Here is a 19,303-nt window from a genome sequence, read left to right as displayed (position 1 = left end):
TATAAATAAATATAGATAGAGCTAAATATGTATCTAGATACTTAAACAACTCTACGATATACATGGGTAAAAATACAATTCCGGTAAAATTAGGTCTGTTAATATTAAAAAAACATCCTATACATATTTTAAATATTGATTTGCAAAATAAAACTTATTTGATTAAACCTGCGATTTTTTAAATTATTTAAATCAAATTTTATAATAAAATATAAATAAGCCTAGTAGACGAAAATAATTCCTGAGGAAAAATTTAATCAAACATGCAATCAACTTTATTACATTAATTAAACATGTTTCCCTATGAAATTTAATTAAATTAGCAATATTTTAAAAAGTATTTTTTCATGTATGTTATATAAATATTTGTTCATATTTAAAAATGATTTTAGTATATTCTGTTCTGAGCATAATTTATAATTAAATTTCAATACTAACAATATTAGATAATATTAATTAAATTTATATTTATAAACTGCATCTAAATTCATCTTAGTATCAACTATTGAAACAATATTTAATTAAACAGGGCAGAAATAATAATAAAGATTTTTATTATCTCCTTAAGTTATAACAATAAAAATGATTTTTATAAAAATAATTTCAACATTAACACAACATAAAATCATTTATAATAATAAAATTAGAAAATACTTATTACTTATATGCAATATATAATAAAATGAGATGAAATAAATATTTTTAATTGAAAACAAAAACGAACCATTATTTAAAATTAGAAGCAAAAAAGTAAATTAGGCGATTTAATTTGATTTAATCATGCTACCCTTAACTAAAATAACTTTAAGCTTAGCAACATAATAAATTTATTATTATTAACTAAACAACCTATAAAATATATAAGAAAAAAATATTAACTAATAAAAAATACAATCAGGAATATTCATTTTAAGACATATTTATAAAAATATAATTAATATTTAATGTGATCGTTGTTAATGAAATATTATTTCTCACCGTAAATAAATTTCTCTAAAACAGAGAGCCAAATTATTTCATATTAATAATTACACATTATTCAAGCCTCCAGACTTTATTATTTGAAACAAACTTCTTCTATATGTAAGATATCACATGTTTATACCAGATTAGTAAATGTCAAAGACCGGACCAGATACCAGTTTTTAAAATCGGTTCGATCTTAGGGCCTGTACCATTGACCTACTATGCTAGAGTTTACAAACTTAATCCTAAAGAACAACAACCCAGTTTATCCCCCCCCCAACCCTTCCTCCTTTTCAACCATTGAAAATTTTCTATCTTCCTTTCTCTAATTTCCCTCCCTACATTTTATTATTTCCTCCCAATTCTTAAAATATGAATTATAAAATTATTTACCGGAGGTTTTAGGTGAGTATGATTTATCGATATCGTCCGAATTCCAGAATATACCGCGACATTTTAGCTAAAAAAAATAATAAGATAACTAATTATATGCTTGTTGATCGACAATAACAAAAAAAATTAACGATAAAATATTTGTGATTAATAAAAAACAACTTTATCAAAAAGCCTTTATTTAAATGTATGCCAATTAATCTTATAATCTTTTAGAGTAATAGTCAAAATATGGACATTCGCCAAATGATAACTATTTTCCACTAAAATTTTTTAAATTTTTTTTATAAAAAACCGTGACAAATTTTATAATTTTCTTCTTTTTTTCAAATAGTGAGCTGTTATATATGTTTTTTTTAAAAATCGTTTTAGACATTTATTAAATTACAAGTTTATTTATAAATAGGCATTTTAGGAATGATGATTTATTATCTTAACCGGTCAAAACAACAAAATATTTTTTTCCCTGGATATCAGACATTCTGCCCGAATCAAAAATATCAGTTTTTATTTTAAATGAAATTTGCAAAAGGAGTAATATTATGATAATATGTTTAAAATAGTACATTAGAAATATCAAAGGGCCGAACAGATTTGTCAAAATGAGAAAAAAAAATTATAAACCCAGTCCGTGAAACAATTGGATAAAAGATGGCTTACTCGGCCTGTAATAATATTTTTGCTAAATAAAGTATATATCTCTAATTTGAGCTGACGTGGTTAACATAGAAATATGAAGGTTTTGGTAATGACAATAAAAATTTATTGAAAGCTTCGTTACCATCATTACCGATATCTTTTAACTTTTTGACTAATACTGTATTACGGCCTTCCTACTAGCATGGGATCTCAGATGAGAACAATTTAGTAAGAAATGGCTCCTCTACCAATTCAACCGAACTTAAAAAAGTGGGTAAAACTAGATTTAAATAATATATAGAATAAATAAATTATCTTTGGCTTAGAATTGGAGTGTTCCACTTGTGCAAATATTTAAAATGAGAAATCAACATTAAAGTTTAAAATCAAATATAGGAAAAGCTTATTGATCAATTTTGACAGAGTGGCAAAAATTAATATTTTTTAATCTAGTTTTTATTTTTATATATATTGGGAATCAATAAGTTATTATCCACTTCTAAAAAATTTGATATAACTCACATTCAAATCCATTCGTCACTAATATTTTTTTGGCCATAAATTCATAAAATTGTATAAGGATTAAGCATAAAGTCAAGAGATATAGGTGATGATTGACACAAAGTGATATAGATAGAAACCATCCACGCCCTCCCCTGTCTTCTCATAGTCTCGGATCGATCAATATTGATGTTATAAATAAAACAGATTTGATAGAGTTCGGTTCATATTCATGTTATAATTGCTGGTTTCAATTACAATTCGCTCATAAAGCTTTAAAGTAGAATTTTTAGGAGTATAAAATGATAATGTGTGTTTATCTTAATTTTAAGTGTAAAGAAATGAGTAGTGACTTGTGGCATATTTATAAACTATACTTATTAATAAAAGTATTAATAGAATAATATCTCAATTTATATAGCAACAATTCCACAATAATTCGATTCAATTATACGAATTACCTTGACATTATATGAGTAAATCGGCATGTATTATAATAGTACATACAGGCTATGAGGGTCCAAGTTTTAATTAAATATATTTTCTAATTTTGCACCTTGTAAATGATTTTTGTTAGCCTTAATATCTATAATTAATTTAATTAAAATATTTTTTAATTCAAAAATTTGAATAAAATATCAATTTTTATTAATTAAAAATAGTTTTTTTAGTCAATTATCGGATCGTTGCAGTCCGTTTCGTAAAACGCTAAGGAGAGATAGTAGAGCAAAGAAATCTGAAATCGTATAGAAACTAAATTCTTAAGGACATGCAAGTTGAAGTTATGGCTTATATGATTATTAATCGGATCGACAATAGTTATGTAATAGCTTAAAAATGACTCGATCGTTAAGTCTACCGAAGAATATCGGTCATGATTAAGACCCGATTTAATTGATTCCTGCTTTTTCTTCAAAGTTCTGTTATATTTTAGAAAAAAAATCTGAGACCGTGTTGATAGTTTTTGGTTAATTATATTCGCGGGATAAAAAATAAAATCCGAACACTAGAAACAAAAAAAATAAATAAAAAGAGTTGGTAAGTGAAGGAAAAAACTTTTTCGCGGTTAGAAGGTTCTTTGTTGCCGTTGTTAGGAGTCAAGTCCAAGCCCGAATAATTAAGGGACAATCGCCAATCTTGAGTGGACCCACAATTTAGAGTCAAACGTCGCAGTGGGCGTTTAACAGAGGCTCCTAACCGAGACAGAATATCCCGCAGAATAGATATTGAAGCGGCATTTTTCTGGCCGGTTAACAAGACATTAGGGATTTGGTTATCGTTATCGTATTCGGTGATATTACCATTCTTGTGGTTGAGGTCACTTTGGCTGACATCGGGACTATGGAGATGATCACCGAGAGCGACAAAACATTCATTTTTGGAACCGAATTCGTGATATTGATTAAAAATATTTTCGACCCCCAACCTGGCAGAAAACAGCTTTAGCTGCTCCGCTAATACATGTAACTGATCATCGATCCTAGTTTCTGCAGTATAAGAAAACTGATTTCTCAAATCCGGGAATAATTTGCCGAGGTAAGCAAGACCCTTAAACAAATGGTTATACAGGGCTCGAATCATGCGTAATTTGCGTTTATTCACTGTAGGGTCATACGATTCAGTTATAACGGCAACAGCAGGACTTGGTGAACTGTTAATAGCGGACCATTCTATACAGAAATTAACGGCTGATTGAACCCGGTTATTTGTCAAAAGCAATGTGCAAAACAGGACGGCGTTCTTGTAAGGAATCAAAGGTAGTGGCCACAGGTGGAAGAGTCTAAAAAAACGTGGAAGAAAATTAGGTATTTTTTGCACTGAAACAATATGAAAAACATACAAATCAAAAATAAAATTTATTTGGTAAATGTACAGTAACAAAAAAAAGAAAAATAAATTGCATTTTTTTTCTTCAAAATAAATTTTAGGGCTTAGAGCGGTTAAAATAAAAAGATAACGTCAATAAAAAATTTAAACATTATATGACGCCCGTCATTTAGAAAACTAAGTTAGGCATACAGGAGTGTTCTGCCATTCATAAAACTAAAAAAAACTCCTATTAAATCGCACAGAATTAAAACTGAAATGCTAAGAAATATTTTTTTGTTGTATTTTTTTTCATTATTGTTTTTTACGTGTAATAATATGATTGTGTAATAATGGCGCACGTATTTGACTTTGATAAAATTTGTAAGACTCATGATTTCGGAGAATGTTAATCGAGTTTGACTTTTTAAATTTTGTTTAATAAATTGTTTTTATTTTAAACAGTATTTCGTTTAAATTGTTTTTTTATAATACATATATATACACCTTATTTTATATTTATTTTTAGTATCATTTTTAGTTTTAGAATAAATTTATTATAAATAAAAATCACCACCGTTATCTCTATATAACATGGTGTTCCGCTTTGAATGATAACTCACGCACAATGATATATAAAAAAATCTCATGTATATTGTGCATATGCCGATAAATATAAAAATTTTTTTGGAATTATGTAATAAATTATAAAAATTATTCGATATATAAAGGACACACACAAAGTAAAAAAAAAATTTTTTTTTATATGACTTTACAACGACAATATATATCTTTATGCTAATGTAAATAAAGTTTTAAAATAAAAATTTGCAATTTGGATAAAAAAAAATTGAGTACATAATAGTGACAATATTTATCTTTGCTAATTTAAATAAAGTTTATAAAATAAAAATCTGCATTATGGATGATAAAATTAGCATATCTTCCAACAGGGAAGTTAGGTTCCTAAAGTTGGAGGGATGCTAGACGGACATATATTTGGAGAGACTTGACGATTATTTCTCTCAAACAATTTTATCCGACTCAGTAAAAATTGAAACATTGATGAGCAATTATACGATAAAATTAAGTCATTATGTACTAAGGAAGATATTAAAGATTATAAATTTATTAATAAAAAATTAAAATTTTTATTACCCAGCAAGATGTTTGGATATTGACTGGGAAGTTTAACCTTGCTTCACAAGGTGTTAATGAATCTTTTTTGGATTGGTTTTTTAGACTGTGTAAATTAAGTAGACAATGTAATTTTATTGATGATCGCATAAAAGAAAAATTGAGAACATCTAGTTTAAATGACAATATAAAAAATTAATTAAATAAAAATATTAACTACACATTAGACGAAATGATTGAAATAGGAAGAAAATTAGATATTATTAACATTAAATCAGAAAGTGAGAATGTTAATTATGTTTTTAGTAGGGATAAAAAATTTAATAAAAATAATGAAAATAGAAATAATGATAAGAATTTAGATATCCAAAGTACTTCTAATAGGAGATTAATAGTAACTATAATAGACCTAATTATTATTCGAGGCAAAATTTTGACAGTAGGAATAGAAATTATGGTGATAACAATTTTAGTAATGTTAACGACAACAGGAATAGGAATTTTAGTAACGTTAGAAACAATAACAATTATAATAATAACTATAGAAATAATCAGTATAATGATAGTAACTATCAAAATGGCAATTATCGGTATAACAATAGCAACAGAAACTTTCATAATAATAATCATCAATCTTATAACAACAACTATGATAAGGAACAACGCCTGGTTTAATTATAATCTGAGGAGGCAGATTCAATGTGACGATCAAAATCATAATAATTACCGATCTTATAACAACAATTCAAATAATTATGAAGGAAACAACAGGTGGCATAATAATGATAACCAAAGAAAACAAATCGAATATGACGATCGTAATCGGTGGAAGGATTTTAATCAAAGAAAACAAATCCAGTATGATAATCAAAACTTCTACGATAGCAATAATTGTAATATGAACATTGAAGAAGTTGGGGAAAATAAAGTTGGCACTGCCAAAGACAATAATGAGAATGATTTCAATGTCAACAACCTGGCTGAAAATACAGACAAAGGTGATGACAGTGCTTTTATGACTACTTTGAAATTAAATAATGTTACTACTACTATGCAGGTTGACACTGGATCAAAGTATACCATCATACCTCATGAGATGGCTAAAAAAATTGGTATAAGAGAAATAAAGAAATCCAGTTTGCGGCTTACAGCCTACGACGGAAACTTGATTAAAATAATCGGGACAACTCAAGTTAAAGTAAGTTATGAAGGGATCACTAAATATTTACTAGCAGTAGTTGTAGAGTCAAGAAAGAACGCGTTATTAGGAAGAATTTGGATCAATGCCTTTAAAAATATTTTAAATAAATTCATAGGAAATGTCGACACCAATTATGAAGACGAAATCAATAAAGATCGTGAATCCAAATTGACTAGCGAACCAAAAAACAAAGTAAATGTCAAATTACATTAAGATGTGATGCCCAACCTAAAATAATACCACCAAGACGTATATTGTATTCAAAGATTGATCTTGTGGGCGAAGAACTGAATAGATGGATACAAGAAAAAATTATTGAGCCTGTAAATGATGTGCGAGTCCTATAACCGCCGTATACAAAGATGATGGGAGCATCAGGCTTTACGCAGATTTTAAAGACACTATAAACCTAGCTCTCGAATACTTTAGATACCCACTTTCACATATAAATGATCTTATAGCTAAACTTTCAGAAGGAAAAAAATTTGCCAAAATCAATTTTAAAAATGCTTTTCTACAAGTTCCGATTGATAAAAATAGCAGATTGACTATATCTACACATAAGGGATACTACCAATTTGTCAGACTTCCTTTTGGGTTGAAAACTTCATCTGCTATATTCCCACAAATCATGGATCAGATTTTTGTAGATATGAAAAATGTTATATTCTATATTGATGACTTATTAATAACTGGAAATAACGATGAAGCACATTTAAACAACATCAAAAAGGTGTTTGAGGGTTAGTACCTAACTTGGCCAAAAGTTTATTTTTTAAAATAAAGTGAGGTTCCTGGGTTATGATATTGACGCCAAGGGGATTCATGCTAATCACGACAAATTTTTATTTAATTACAAAATACGCGTAATGATACTACAGGAGTTCCGTCTAAGAGAATGTTCAACAGTGATATTAGAGTTAAATGGGACTTATTGAGACCGTTGGAGGAGAAGGAGAATAAAATAAACGTTACTTTACCACGAAATAGAACCTTTAATATAGGAGATTTTGTTTGGTATAAAGTACAAGGGAATGACACGTGGGACAAAGGGACAATTAATTTGAAGGAAAGCGACACTATGTTCCAAGTCTATACAGAAAAAGGTATTACAAGGAAACATATGGACCAATTAAGAAAGAGAGAATGCTATATACATTTGAATACCATGACTCTCCTAAGAAGGACGGATGTGAGGACAATTAAAACTAATTATAAAAATATTGTAATACCGACTCCTAGACCGATACGAAGTAGACAAAAACATGTTTATCTAAAAGATTATATAACTTAGAATATTAAAACTGTAAAAATAAATTAAATACTAAAACACGAAAAATTAAATTAAATACTAAAACGCGAAAATATAAATTGGAAAACGCAAAATAAAAATAAAAACGCTAAAAATATTATCTAACAATCTTGTTGATTTATCATCCTTTTATTATTCTAACATCCAAATTTGATCAATTCTGTGATTATTCATATATCCCAACATCCTATTTGATAATAAAAATTTTAAAAAATTGATAATAATAACCACTGAGATATGAAGCTTATGATTTAACAAACCACGATTAAGACGAAATATGCAACAACTTGACAATCAAAATGATAAATCATCTGGACGACAAGCTTGCTATGACAGCTCAGATGGATTATGGGAAGGCTTTTCAGAGGAAGGGGAATGTTAATCGAGATTGACTCTTTAAATTTTGTTTAACTTAAATTGTTTTTATTTTAAACATGTTAGCCTTTAACTATGTATTTCGTTTAAATTGTTTTTTTATAATACATATATATATATACCTTATTTTATATTTATTTTTAGTATCATTTTTAGTTTTAGAATAAATTTATTATAAATAAAAATCACCACCGTTATCTCTATATAACAGAGAATTATTTATTTTATTATATGATATGAAAGGGCCGATTTTTGCCAATATTGGATTTATTTCATTTTTTTTATTTCAATTTTACGTGACGTGATATATAACGCTTTTGCACTCTAGCGTTGAAGGTTCAACAGAGCTACGCTAGGTTTTCCCCATTTTCATCTAATTGGAACCAATTTAATTTGGGTGTAAAAGTAAAAATATGAGGAGCCCTCCACACGTTTGTGGGCAAGCCACAGTACTTAAACCTCTATAGGCTTATTATAAAGGAGTGGAGCAGTAAAAGAGCCTATACCCGAGAACTATAGTATAATTTAATTACTTTAAGGGTGGGTGGTGGCTGATTTTAAGTTTAAATTCTTTAGTGTAAGTCTTAATGAGATTTAATGTTCATAGAATCTATAAATAAAGATAAAATAAAAAAATTTGCCTGATCAGTATGATAGAGTTTTTTATTAATGATTCATCCCATACAAATACAGTACTATCATTTATTCTCCAAAATTTTTTGCACCGGATGAACCGCACCTCAAAATCCCAATTCTTTTACTTAAATAAAATTAGTTTTGAGTTATTAGTTCTTCTTCCTACTGCGGACAATCAATAGTACTATTAATTTAAAGAATTTGCATAAGAATATAAATTTTCCCAAAAATATTGGTCTCCGGTTCCCACGGACTTCTGCACCCTTTAATTTCAATGACGTTATTACCTTATAACCCTCCTCCCCCTTCTAGTCCCTTCCGGTTCTTCAAAATAAAAATTAGTAGTTATGAGCGCTAAAAAGTGAATCTATTGATTTATAAAAATAATTTTAGCTAAATAAAAAAGGAGTAAATTCATTCAAGAATCCTTCACATGATACCATTGTTTGGAATGTTAGAAAGTCAGAATGCCCCTAAAGACATAGTGATATGTAAAAATTAAAATGTTATCAGTAAATCTCTATATTAGCTTTTATAAGATATATTGAAATATTATGTTAGAATTTTTTAGTTTTTCCACTCCATCTCACATTGAAAAATAGTTATTATCCATATAATAAATCTCTTTTACGAAATATTAAGCTAGAAACTTTTTATCCCACCGGACACACTCTGAAGACATAGAGTGATTAGCATCAATATCCTTACTAACTTTCATTTGTTACCCATGTAGATATTTAAAATATTTAACACCCCCCCCCCCCCCCCCCACAACTTACCTTGAAGAGATGAGTATTAATGTAATCAATTAATCTTTTTATTATATTTAATTAATTACCTTGAGATATTTGATTATGCACCTTTACCCCCCCCCCACCAACTGGAAATCTTTATTTTAAGATATTATATTAAAAAAATTAACCCCCCCCCCCCAACCCATGACCCGAGAGCATGTATTAATAAAACTCAATAAGAGCATAGATTAATAATACTCAACAATTCATTTGATTAACTTTAATTTGAAAATAAAATAATAAAAGCAAACATTTATGAAAGATATTATATTTCATCTAAGAAAAAATAGTCTTTAATTATAAGGAAAATATCTGTGAAATCAGGTATAAATCCTTAGCTTTAAGTATTTTTTAATTCTGAGCAATTAAGTAAATATAATTATGAGCTTTACAGTTTTTGTTCTGTGCGAAATAATATAAGTCATAATAAAAACCTAAATGCCTCGTGAGTCAAATCAAGTTTGAGCATGCGAGTGTAAAGACGTTTTTGGGAACCACGTCCGAAAAGGGAGATGATTGTCTCAACGAATAGATTATCGGGATCCGCTGGAGCGGCGACAAAATTTGAAAAATTTTCTATAGCGTTATGGTCTTTAAACTCGTAAATTGCTTTGGCTCGATCAACTGCTCGGGTTTCCATTGAAGCCAGAATTTGATTGACAGTTTTCTTTAGCTCAACTGATCGATATTCGTGGAACACCACCCATAGCAATAGCGTCAAGCCGGAAAGGCAACCATAAACATTAAAATAATTATTCGGAAGTTGGGATTGAAATCGTGTGAAAACATCTAATTTCACAATGCTATCGATATCAGCGTTAATGAGGCATGGAATGAAGAGGCGTGAAGGTATGCGGTTGGCTGAAAAAATAAAGCATAATTCCCAAGTCAAATGGGCGGCAAAGATTCGCGGTACGCTCATATGGACATTTGCGAAATGCGAGGATAGAAGACGTGTAAGGAAGCGACTCATCGAATATTGGCTTAAAATAAGATTAGAGTGATTGATGGATTGGGTGGTCATTGAGGGTGCGTTCAAAGAAGAAGAATATGGTGGTAAAATGAAAGGAGACCTTTGGTGATAAAAAAATAAATACTTTTGTGGAAACTGAACTTTATTTATTATTAACAATTTTCTTTATTTATTAACAATTTTCTTTTTCTATATTCAATTCTTTCTTTCTTTTTCTTTCTAAGAATTAGAGATCTACAAAAGTAAGCCCGGCCCATACCCTGGCAGGTCCGAACGGAATTCGGGCCGGGCCTAATATTTTTTAAGAAAATTTGGGCCGGGTTGAGTCGCTTAGAGATTTTTTAAAATATATCTAAATTTATCAATTTAATGTTGAATTTATTATGTAAAATAAAAATTTTTGATTTTATTTATAGAAAGTAGACGCCAAATACATATATCGTTTATTTTGAGTAATTCTAAAAATTAATTTCTATATTAAAATAAATTCGGGCCGGGCCGGCAAAATTTTTTTAAAAAAATTTCGGGTTCGGGCCGGGCAAAACTTTATAAAAAAATTTCGGGCCAGGTCACTACTGAGAGATAACAATTAATTACGAAATAAAATATATTTAAAAATTATCCGCTATTATGTTATAAGAGTTCTTTGAGAATTATTCTTATATTCGTTTTTCTTCTTTAGATATTATAAGTGAAATAAAAAATAATTATCCTTCAGAAATACCTGAGAGTATCCAGGAAGGCCTCCACACCAGAGGTTCTCGGACAAATTCCGTTCAAGGCAGCCCACCCAACGATCGCCCATATTCGTTGTAGAACGTTGGATATGCGCGATTCGGCACACCGAGCATGAGAAAGAGAAGACGAAAAAATGTCTAGGCTATTGAATATTTTATCAATAAGGGCAACAGCAGGCAAAAAAGTGCGGGACCCCTCGAGAGAGAAGTGGAGAAGACGAGAGATGCGTGATATGAAGTGAGAGTGGATCGAGGATAAGCATGATAGGTTTGATGAGTGCCTTAGCCATGTTGAAGAAACAAATGGGAAGATAAGAATTGAATGCAAGAAAGATAAATAGAATAGAAAAAAATAAAAAGTATAAGAAAATAGTAAATACAAGAAAAGTGAGATAGAATGAAAAAAGATTTTTTTTAGTAAATTCCTAGTTTAATGAATTTATCATTTAAACCATTTGGGTGTTCAAGGAGGGAGGGAAAACTCTCATCCACTTTTCGAAAATTTATCATTTTTGATAAATAAATATCATTATAAGGTAATAAAAATTTCCCCTCTATAATATCCCCCCCCCCCCAATGAATACAATATGTCATTATAAACCATTTAAAAAAATATTAAGTTAATATAATTTTTAAAATATTGGCTATAATAGAAATTTTTGAATAAGGTATATGAGAAACCAAAATTATATTTTTATAAATGGAATTCGGCCAAATGTCTTCACAAAAAAAGAACTTAAAAATTAAAATTCATGGTAAAAAAACCCATACATAACCCCTCTACCCTCCGATGAAACCCTAAATACGCTTATGAACTTAACCTCTTAATAAAATCGTATTAAATTTTTTTTATCACTTTAAACTGCCTAGTACCCACACGTCCATATCGAACTTATCGGATAAATCTAAAAGAACTGATATCTGTCGGCATTTTTCCCGATCGATTTCGCCATTTTCTATGTTCTTTGCTAAATTTTCGATATCGAAAATACTTTTTTCGATTCTATGTGCTTTTGTGGTTTATATATTTAAACGAGGAAAAACGTTATAATAATCCAAAATCAATTCGAAATGTATAAAAAATATATATTAAGAAATGTTTGTTTACGTGAACAATCGTCCTCTGACGGAAGGTCAAAAAGGGCCACGGCCCATCGATAAAATGGGGCAGGGTTGGTCAAGGGGTTTAGTGGGCCTATCAACGATGAGCATTCGTACAGACATTTCCAAAAATTTTGAAAAGGTGATACCCTCCTTAAGAATTAATAAATTATAGCATAAGATAATAAATCTTCTTTTTGTTACTTAATCGAGCCCATAAATGGTGCAAAAAAAACCATCGTTACTCAAATTATAATTAGGAATATAAAAATAGTTTTTAGGGGAAAAACACCCTATATCATAAGGATAATATCTCACCTTAACTAAATCTTTAACAAAAATAGAAAAATTAGAACCATATAATATTCAAATGATTTAAGCAACATTAGTATAGTTTATAAAATGTAAAAAAATTGTTTAAATCGTATCATTTTACAGGCGCGTGCCTAATTATTTGTTACCGAAAACGCGAGATTTATAGTGTTGCTAAATACTACTTTGAGGAGCACACTAACGGCGCCGCTTTTAAATAAGGTAGCGCGTGAATATCTATTATTCTTTAAAAACTAACGAAAAAAAAAATACTCAAAATATTTTAAAATTTGTGGAATCCAAACTTTTAACAAAATATATAAATTTATTATGAATGGCGACTTGTGTAAAATATAAAAAATAAATAAACGTTTTATTCATTAATATTACACCTTAATAACCAAATAATTTTATATTTAAATTTCCAAGTCTTGAGCATCCCTAAATATAAGGTATTAATTATAACATATAACAATTAAAGGTTGGCGCTGGTCGGCACATGGAATTTTTTGGGAAGCATAGCCCGGCCTATAATAATTCTTACCTGGGCAGGACTGTGAAAAAATTTTAAACAAGTTGTCCGGCCCGATCCGTAATTATTTTTTATGGAGAAATACGTCATAAAAATTTAGGTCTGGGTAAGTTTGTAAACATATTTTCTACAATCTGTTCGACCTGGCAAAAATATCTTTATTCTAGACTAGAGGGCCAGGGCCGAGCTGGCTGGCCTAAAATAAGAAATAATTAATATCGTTCTAGTCAATACTCACATATGTAATTCAAAATTATAAATTTTCAATATTACAACTTCAAATTAAATTATAAAATAATGAATGTATGTTATAAATATTTATTCTATTTATTTTAAAAGCAGCGAAGTGGTGTGCTATATAGAAGTTAATTTCCACAAAAATAGTAGCGCGGCATTGCCAAAGCTAGTAACGCCTTACTTTTACAATAATGGGTTTAAGTAATAGTTTTCGACTATAGCACTAAGTTTCATCGTTTTTTAAGCCAGCTAAATAATAGAGCAATTACCCAACTATTTTTTTTCTCTCTTTAGCTTTCACCTTTTCGGGTGGTAAGCTCCTTCAATATCTCTCTCCACTTTATGTTATTCATACTATCTCTTTTATCTAATTTATACTTCTTTATATTGGCTCTAACTTTATGGCCCCATTGAAGTTTTGGCCTTCCTCTTTTACGTTTGCCCGTCACTTCCAAACTCTCAACCTTATTCCTATGTAGTTCATAGGCCTTCTCATTGTGTGCCCATACCCCCTAAGTCTGTTTACCATTATCTTAGTCTTAATGGGTACTACCTTTAAACTACTTAGTATTCTTGTACTGCGCACTTTATCCTTTATTGTTACCCCAGAAATAATCCTCAGCATTCTCATCTCCATAGTTTGTACACTTCTCTCGTCTGATTCCTTGGTTGGCCATGTTTCCGAACTATATAGAATAGTTGGTTGTACTATGGAACTGTAAATTTTTCCCTTTAATTTGTGTGGGATTCTTTTGTCAAATAGCACTCCAGATCAAGATCTCCACTTTAACCACCCTTGATTAATTTTACTCTTTATCTCTTTTCTATTGTGCCGTTTGTTTGTATAGTGGAGCCCAAATATTTGCAGCTTTCAATTGCCGATATCTGCCATTCATTTATATCAATACTCTCTGTTTCATCTCCTCCTATCACCATATACTCCGTCTTTTCTCTAATTACTTTTAGTCCGTGCTTTTCTAGGATATTTATCCAACTCACTAATCTTTCTTTCATCCTTGGATTTGGCAAGTATCACAATATCATCTGCAAATATCATATTCCACGGGACTGTTTGAGGTATAGACTGTGCTAATTCATCTATTACTGTAATGAAGAGAAGTGGGCTGAGAGCCGACCCTTGATGAACTACTTCGGCTATTGTGAAGCCTGCTGAAGTAGCTGTTGTACTACGGACCATTGTTGTATGGCCCATATACATATCCTGTATTATTCTTATATATTTTTCGGGAAACATTTTGTGGCGTAACGCCCACCAGATAAGTTTTCTTGGGATTCTATCGAAGGCCTTTTCTAGATCGAGAAAGACCATGTGTAGCTTTTTGATCTTTTCCCTGTATTTTTCACTCATTTGCTTAATTGCGTCGATAGCATCAGTTGTTGATATTCCAGGCATAAAGCCAAACTGAGTCTCTCCTATTTCGATTATGTCTCTTAATCCTTTTTCTATTATTTTTTAGTATAGTTTTAGAGTGTGACATTAGTTTTATGCCCCTGTAATTTTGACAATTGTGTGGATCCCCTATATTTTTGAAGATAGGAACTAGATAGCTTTGCCTCCATTTTTGAGGAACCTCTTCATTTCCAAGTATTTTATTGTATAGATTTGTGAGGAAATGTATTCCATCATCTCCTAGTGCTTTAAGGTTTTCTATTGGAATATCATCTGGACCCCTAGCTATGTTGTTTTTTATATGCTTGAGGCATGTGATTATTTTTGTTCTATTATAGGTTGTACAAGGTGTTGACATGGGGAGTGTTCGTCTAGATGTAGTATGTGGGGATTAAAGTTGAGAAGCTCCTGAAAATATTCTTTCCATCTATTCATTATTTCTTTTTCCTTTATTATCAATTTCCCATTTTTATTTTTGATTACTTTCGGAGCTCCGTTTATATCTCTAGAATTCTTTTCTTGCTGTTTGGCTAATCTGTATATTTTATTTTGCCATTCGTTGGTATGTAGTTCTTCGTATATGTCATCGTATGCCATAGCTTTGGCCCTAGCCACCGCCTTTGTAGCTATTCTCTTGGATTTTTTGAATCTTGTCTTGTCATCTGGGTTTTTGGATTTGTACCATATTTTATAAAGGGCTTTTTTCTCCGGTATAGTGGTTTGTACATCTTCATTCCATCACCATAGTTCTTTGTATAATTTGCTACCTCCCCTTGTCAAGCCTAGTGTATTCATCTGGATGAAATGTCTGTTCACATTTTTAGACTGACTTGTGAGGAATCTATTGTTTCAATGATTGCAAAGGCATCTGTCATTGTTTTTAATTTATCCCATTTGATGCATGGTTCTAATTTTATCTTGTTTTGAGTGGATTTATTTGTGAGGTGTAAATTCATGACTAGTAACTTGTGTTGCACAGGAATATCTTCTCCTGGGATGACTTTGCAGTCTATTACATCTTTTAATCTTCTGCGAAAGATTAGCATGTAATCTATCTGTGTTATCCTTGTACCACTTTCATATGTTATTAAATGAGTCTTTTTTCCTATAGTAGGTGTTGGTGAAGGCAAGGTTGAAGGCTTGCACAAATTTCAGTACATGCTCTCCTTCATCATTTCTTTCTTCATATCCAAAACCACCATGATGACTTTTGTAGCTATCTCTTGCTTTTCCCACATGCGCATTTAAGTCACCACCTATTATGACTAGATGTCATCCTCAGGGATTTCCATTACAGCTTCATCAAGGACAGCTCTAAAGTCACCTTTCTCCTCTTCTTTGAGACCCGTTTGAGGAGCAGTATTGATTGACCAATGCAGAGTTTTATTTTCATTAGTCTATCGGAGATCCTATTAACTTCTATCAGAGGAGGTTAGATCTTGACTGAGGATGATGCCGACATCGTTCCTACTGCTAACAATTCCATTATAGTACAATTTATAATATTTAAGGATTCTGATCAGAGTGGAACCAGAATCTAAGCCCTTCGGAATAGGAGTAAAATCAAGGAACCGAAACTTCCTTTTTAAATATTTAAAAACAATTGCCTATTGCAGAACCGGAACTCTTTTACAGTTTTGACCAGATATGATGGAAAACATTTCCTATTTTTTAATTTATTTGAAAATAAAATTATTTGACTTGGAAAAAATTGTTAAAATAACATATTTATATATTCTAATCAAATTTTTATTTACAAACGAATTAAAAAATATAGGAAATGTTTTCCATAAAATCTTCTCAACACTATAAGACCGGGTTCAATTCTAATTCTGATCATTCTTAAATGGATGATAGCAGAACTAGATAAAAAAAAAGAATTATGAGAAATCAGAAAGATAAAAACCTCAACATGATTGATAGACTACTGTTGGGCGTGATTGACAGGCTAAAAGATAAACCCTCGCAGAGCTTGTTCGAAAAATTCCAATGATTTAAGATCAAGCGAACGCGATTTGGATGTGTGGGTAACAGGAAAGAAGAGTTAGATGGAAGAAGCGTACGGGAAGCAGTGGAGACAGTTTTTAGGCGTTTTGAATTTTTTAATGTCAAAACGAGTTTCTACAAAGTGTTCATATTTTTTGTGTAAAATATTCTATAAATGATTTTTTAACTTACCAATTTATATAGGTGGGTAATTCCATACGAAATCGCTAACTTTTCGGCCCGACCTTTTTAATTTCGATAAAATTTTGTATGCTGAGAGAATATCATCTGAAAGCATCGAATCCAAAATTTTAGCTTCCTAGTACTCATAGTTCCAGAGATATCAATGATCAAAAGTGCCAAAAATGACCTTTTTCGAAAAATATGATTTTTTGAAATTGATATAAGTTAAAAAATAATGATTTTAAAAATATAAGTTATATGTCATTTTATAACTCTATTAAAGGCCTTTTATTAAATATTAAGGATTTTTTTGAAATAATATTGTTGCGGTTTTTAATTACGTTATAAATTTTAAACATAAAAATTCCAGGTGTTTCGCTTTTCAAATTTTTTTAAATTTAATATTTTCCTATTCTCTAACCTTATATCTATTCATAAAAAAAATTTAAACTTGAGACAGCCACGGGTTTTTTAGTTATTACGATTTAAAAAATCAAAAAATAAATATTTTTTCAAAAATAGATGGCGCTCCTTTATAAAATAACGTGTTTAGTTATAATAATTATTTTTTTCACTTTTAAACATAAATAATAAGATTTTCCAGCATTAATATCATGAAATGAGATTATTTAGCTGCGGTTATAATAAATTTTTTTATAAAAAATTTTAATTTTCGAAAAATTATTTTATAAATTTTGAAGATATAATATATAAATTAAAATTCAAGATATTACCTATTTTCGGTTTTTCATTAAATTTAGATTTTTTGACGCCATGAAAATTTCGTTTTGCGATAAATTATATATACGCCCAGTAGCCGTTGATGGGCTAACTATTGTTAAAATATTATTTTTTGGTATGAAAAGGATATCTTGTGCAGCTGGATAAACAAAAGTATTTGCTGGTCTAGGGTGAAGAAAATTAATTTTTACTTCATCTCTAATTACATTCACTTCTTGTACAAACCCTAACCACCAATCGTTTTCATATGCACATGTTACATATCCTCTAATCTCATCGATTAACAGATCCTCAATCAAAGGATCTTCACGTGGATATACTATATTCTCCACAATAAATGTCTGCGAATTAGAATAGTTTAGTGTTGAGTTTAGTTAAGTCAATCGGAAACACTGCATGAATTTTTTGTGTCCCAGGTATTGAGATAGATTTACTAAGTCTCTCACTTAGCCTTTCTTCATAATCTGGTATAGTGGCATAAGAAAAATTTATACCTTTTATATGTTCTTCCGCATATTTATAAAATTGTAAAGGTGTAATTATTTGATCAGTGTAAGGTCTTTGTAAGATTGCCTTGGCAACTAACCTTTTTACTGTGCCGCCTATGCCGTCGCAGGCACTTTTACCATGTGCCGAAGGAAAAAAATGCCATTCAGCTTGAACACCAACGATTTCATGGTAGCAAACATTGATGAAGTTTTTCCTATTTTTATATTACGCTGCTGAACCATCAGAAAAGTAGTGAATTTTTTCTGATGTGTCGAATTTATTTTTTAAAAAATGAATCAAACGCCATTGGAATAAATGGAATGAAACAGTATTATGAATTAAGGATTCTGATATTACCACAAAACTTAGATTGTTTATTTGATCTCCTATTTCATAATAAATTGAGAATGGATGCAACGTAACTTGCGAAGTGTCCAATGATAACCCTGAACTTCGTCTTGGACAATAAAGGAATAATTTTCTGAAAAGTCACAAATAATTAGATAGTGATTATTTTCTAAACTATTTTTAAGGTTATTGTGAAATGAACTTTGTTGTTCACAAATAAATGAATGGCTTTATCGAAAAAATAATTAATAAATTCGTCTGAAGATTGAGAAATAGTCTCCTGAGTTGTTCTATCTACCGAAACCCACTGTTTAAAAGTAACAAGAGCTATATCATTTTTTATAAATAATTATTCGATGCGTTTTTTTAAGAGTGCCGAGCCAGGACATTCGATGCAGTCACCAAAATAACAGGTGGGTAACGGGGGATTGCAAATCATTTTGCCTATAACATCTCTATAAGTTGTTAATGTATCCTCACCATTTTTAATCAA

At 30.0% G+C, this 19,303-nt stretch overlaps 1 protein-coding gene across 6 annotated transcripts in view; it reads right to left on the bottom strand.

Annotated features, from left to right (window-relative positions):
- Positions 1-19,303, bottom strand: part of LOC135922643 (uncharacterized) — a 54,089-nt gene that overhangs the window by 17,745 nt on the left and 17,041 nt on the right. For all 6 annotated transcript variants that reach the window (XR_010570980.1, XR_010570979.1, XM_065457068.1 and 3 more), the window contains 7 exons: positions 16,970-17,184; positions 12,579-12,724; positions 12,327-12,480; positions 11,458-11,751; positions 10,195-10,833; positions 3,556-4,279; positions 1,360-1,426 (listed from right to left, as the gene is read on the bottom strand). Coding sequence is in view for 4 of the 6 variants with exons in the window: in XM_065457068.1 (XP_065313140.1) it covers positions 1,360-1,426; positions 3,556-4,279; positions 10,195-10,833; positions 11,458-11,751; positions 12,327-12,480; positions 12,579-12,724; positions 16,970-17,184 (2,239 nt within the window). In the remaining 2 variants the exon portion in view is untranslated. The remainder of the gene's footprint in view (positions 1-1,359; positions 1,427-3,555; positions 4,280-10,194; positions 10,834-11,457; positions 11,752-12,326; positions 12,481-12,578; positions 12,725-16,969; positions 17,185-19,303) is intronic.

The sequence above is a fragment of the Gordionus sp. m RMFG-2023 genome, chromosome 1 (assembly GCF_954871325.1).
Source record: "Gordionus sp. m RMFG-2023 chromosome 1, tfGorSpeb1-WG-v2, whole genome shotgun sequence".
Classification (NCBI taxonomy): Eukaryota; Metazoa; Nematomorpha; class Gordioida; order Chordodea; family Parachordodidae; genus Gordionus; species Gordionus sp. m RMFG-2023.
This window is presented reverse-complemented; position numbering and strand designations above follow the sequence as displayed.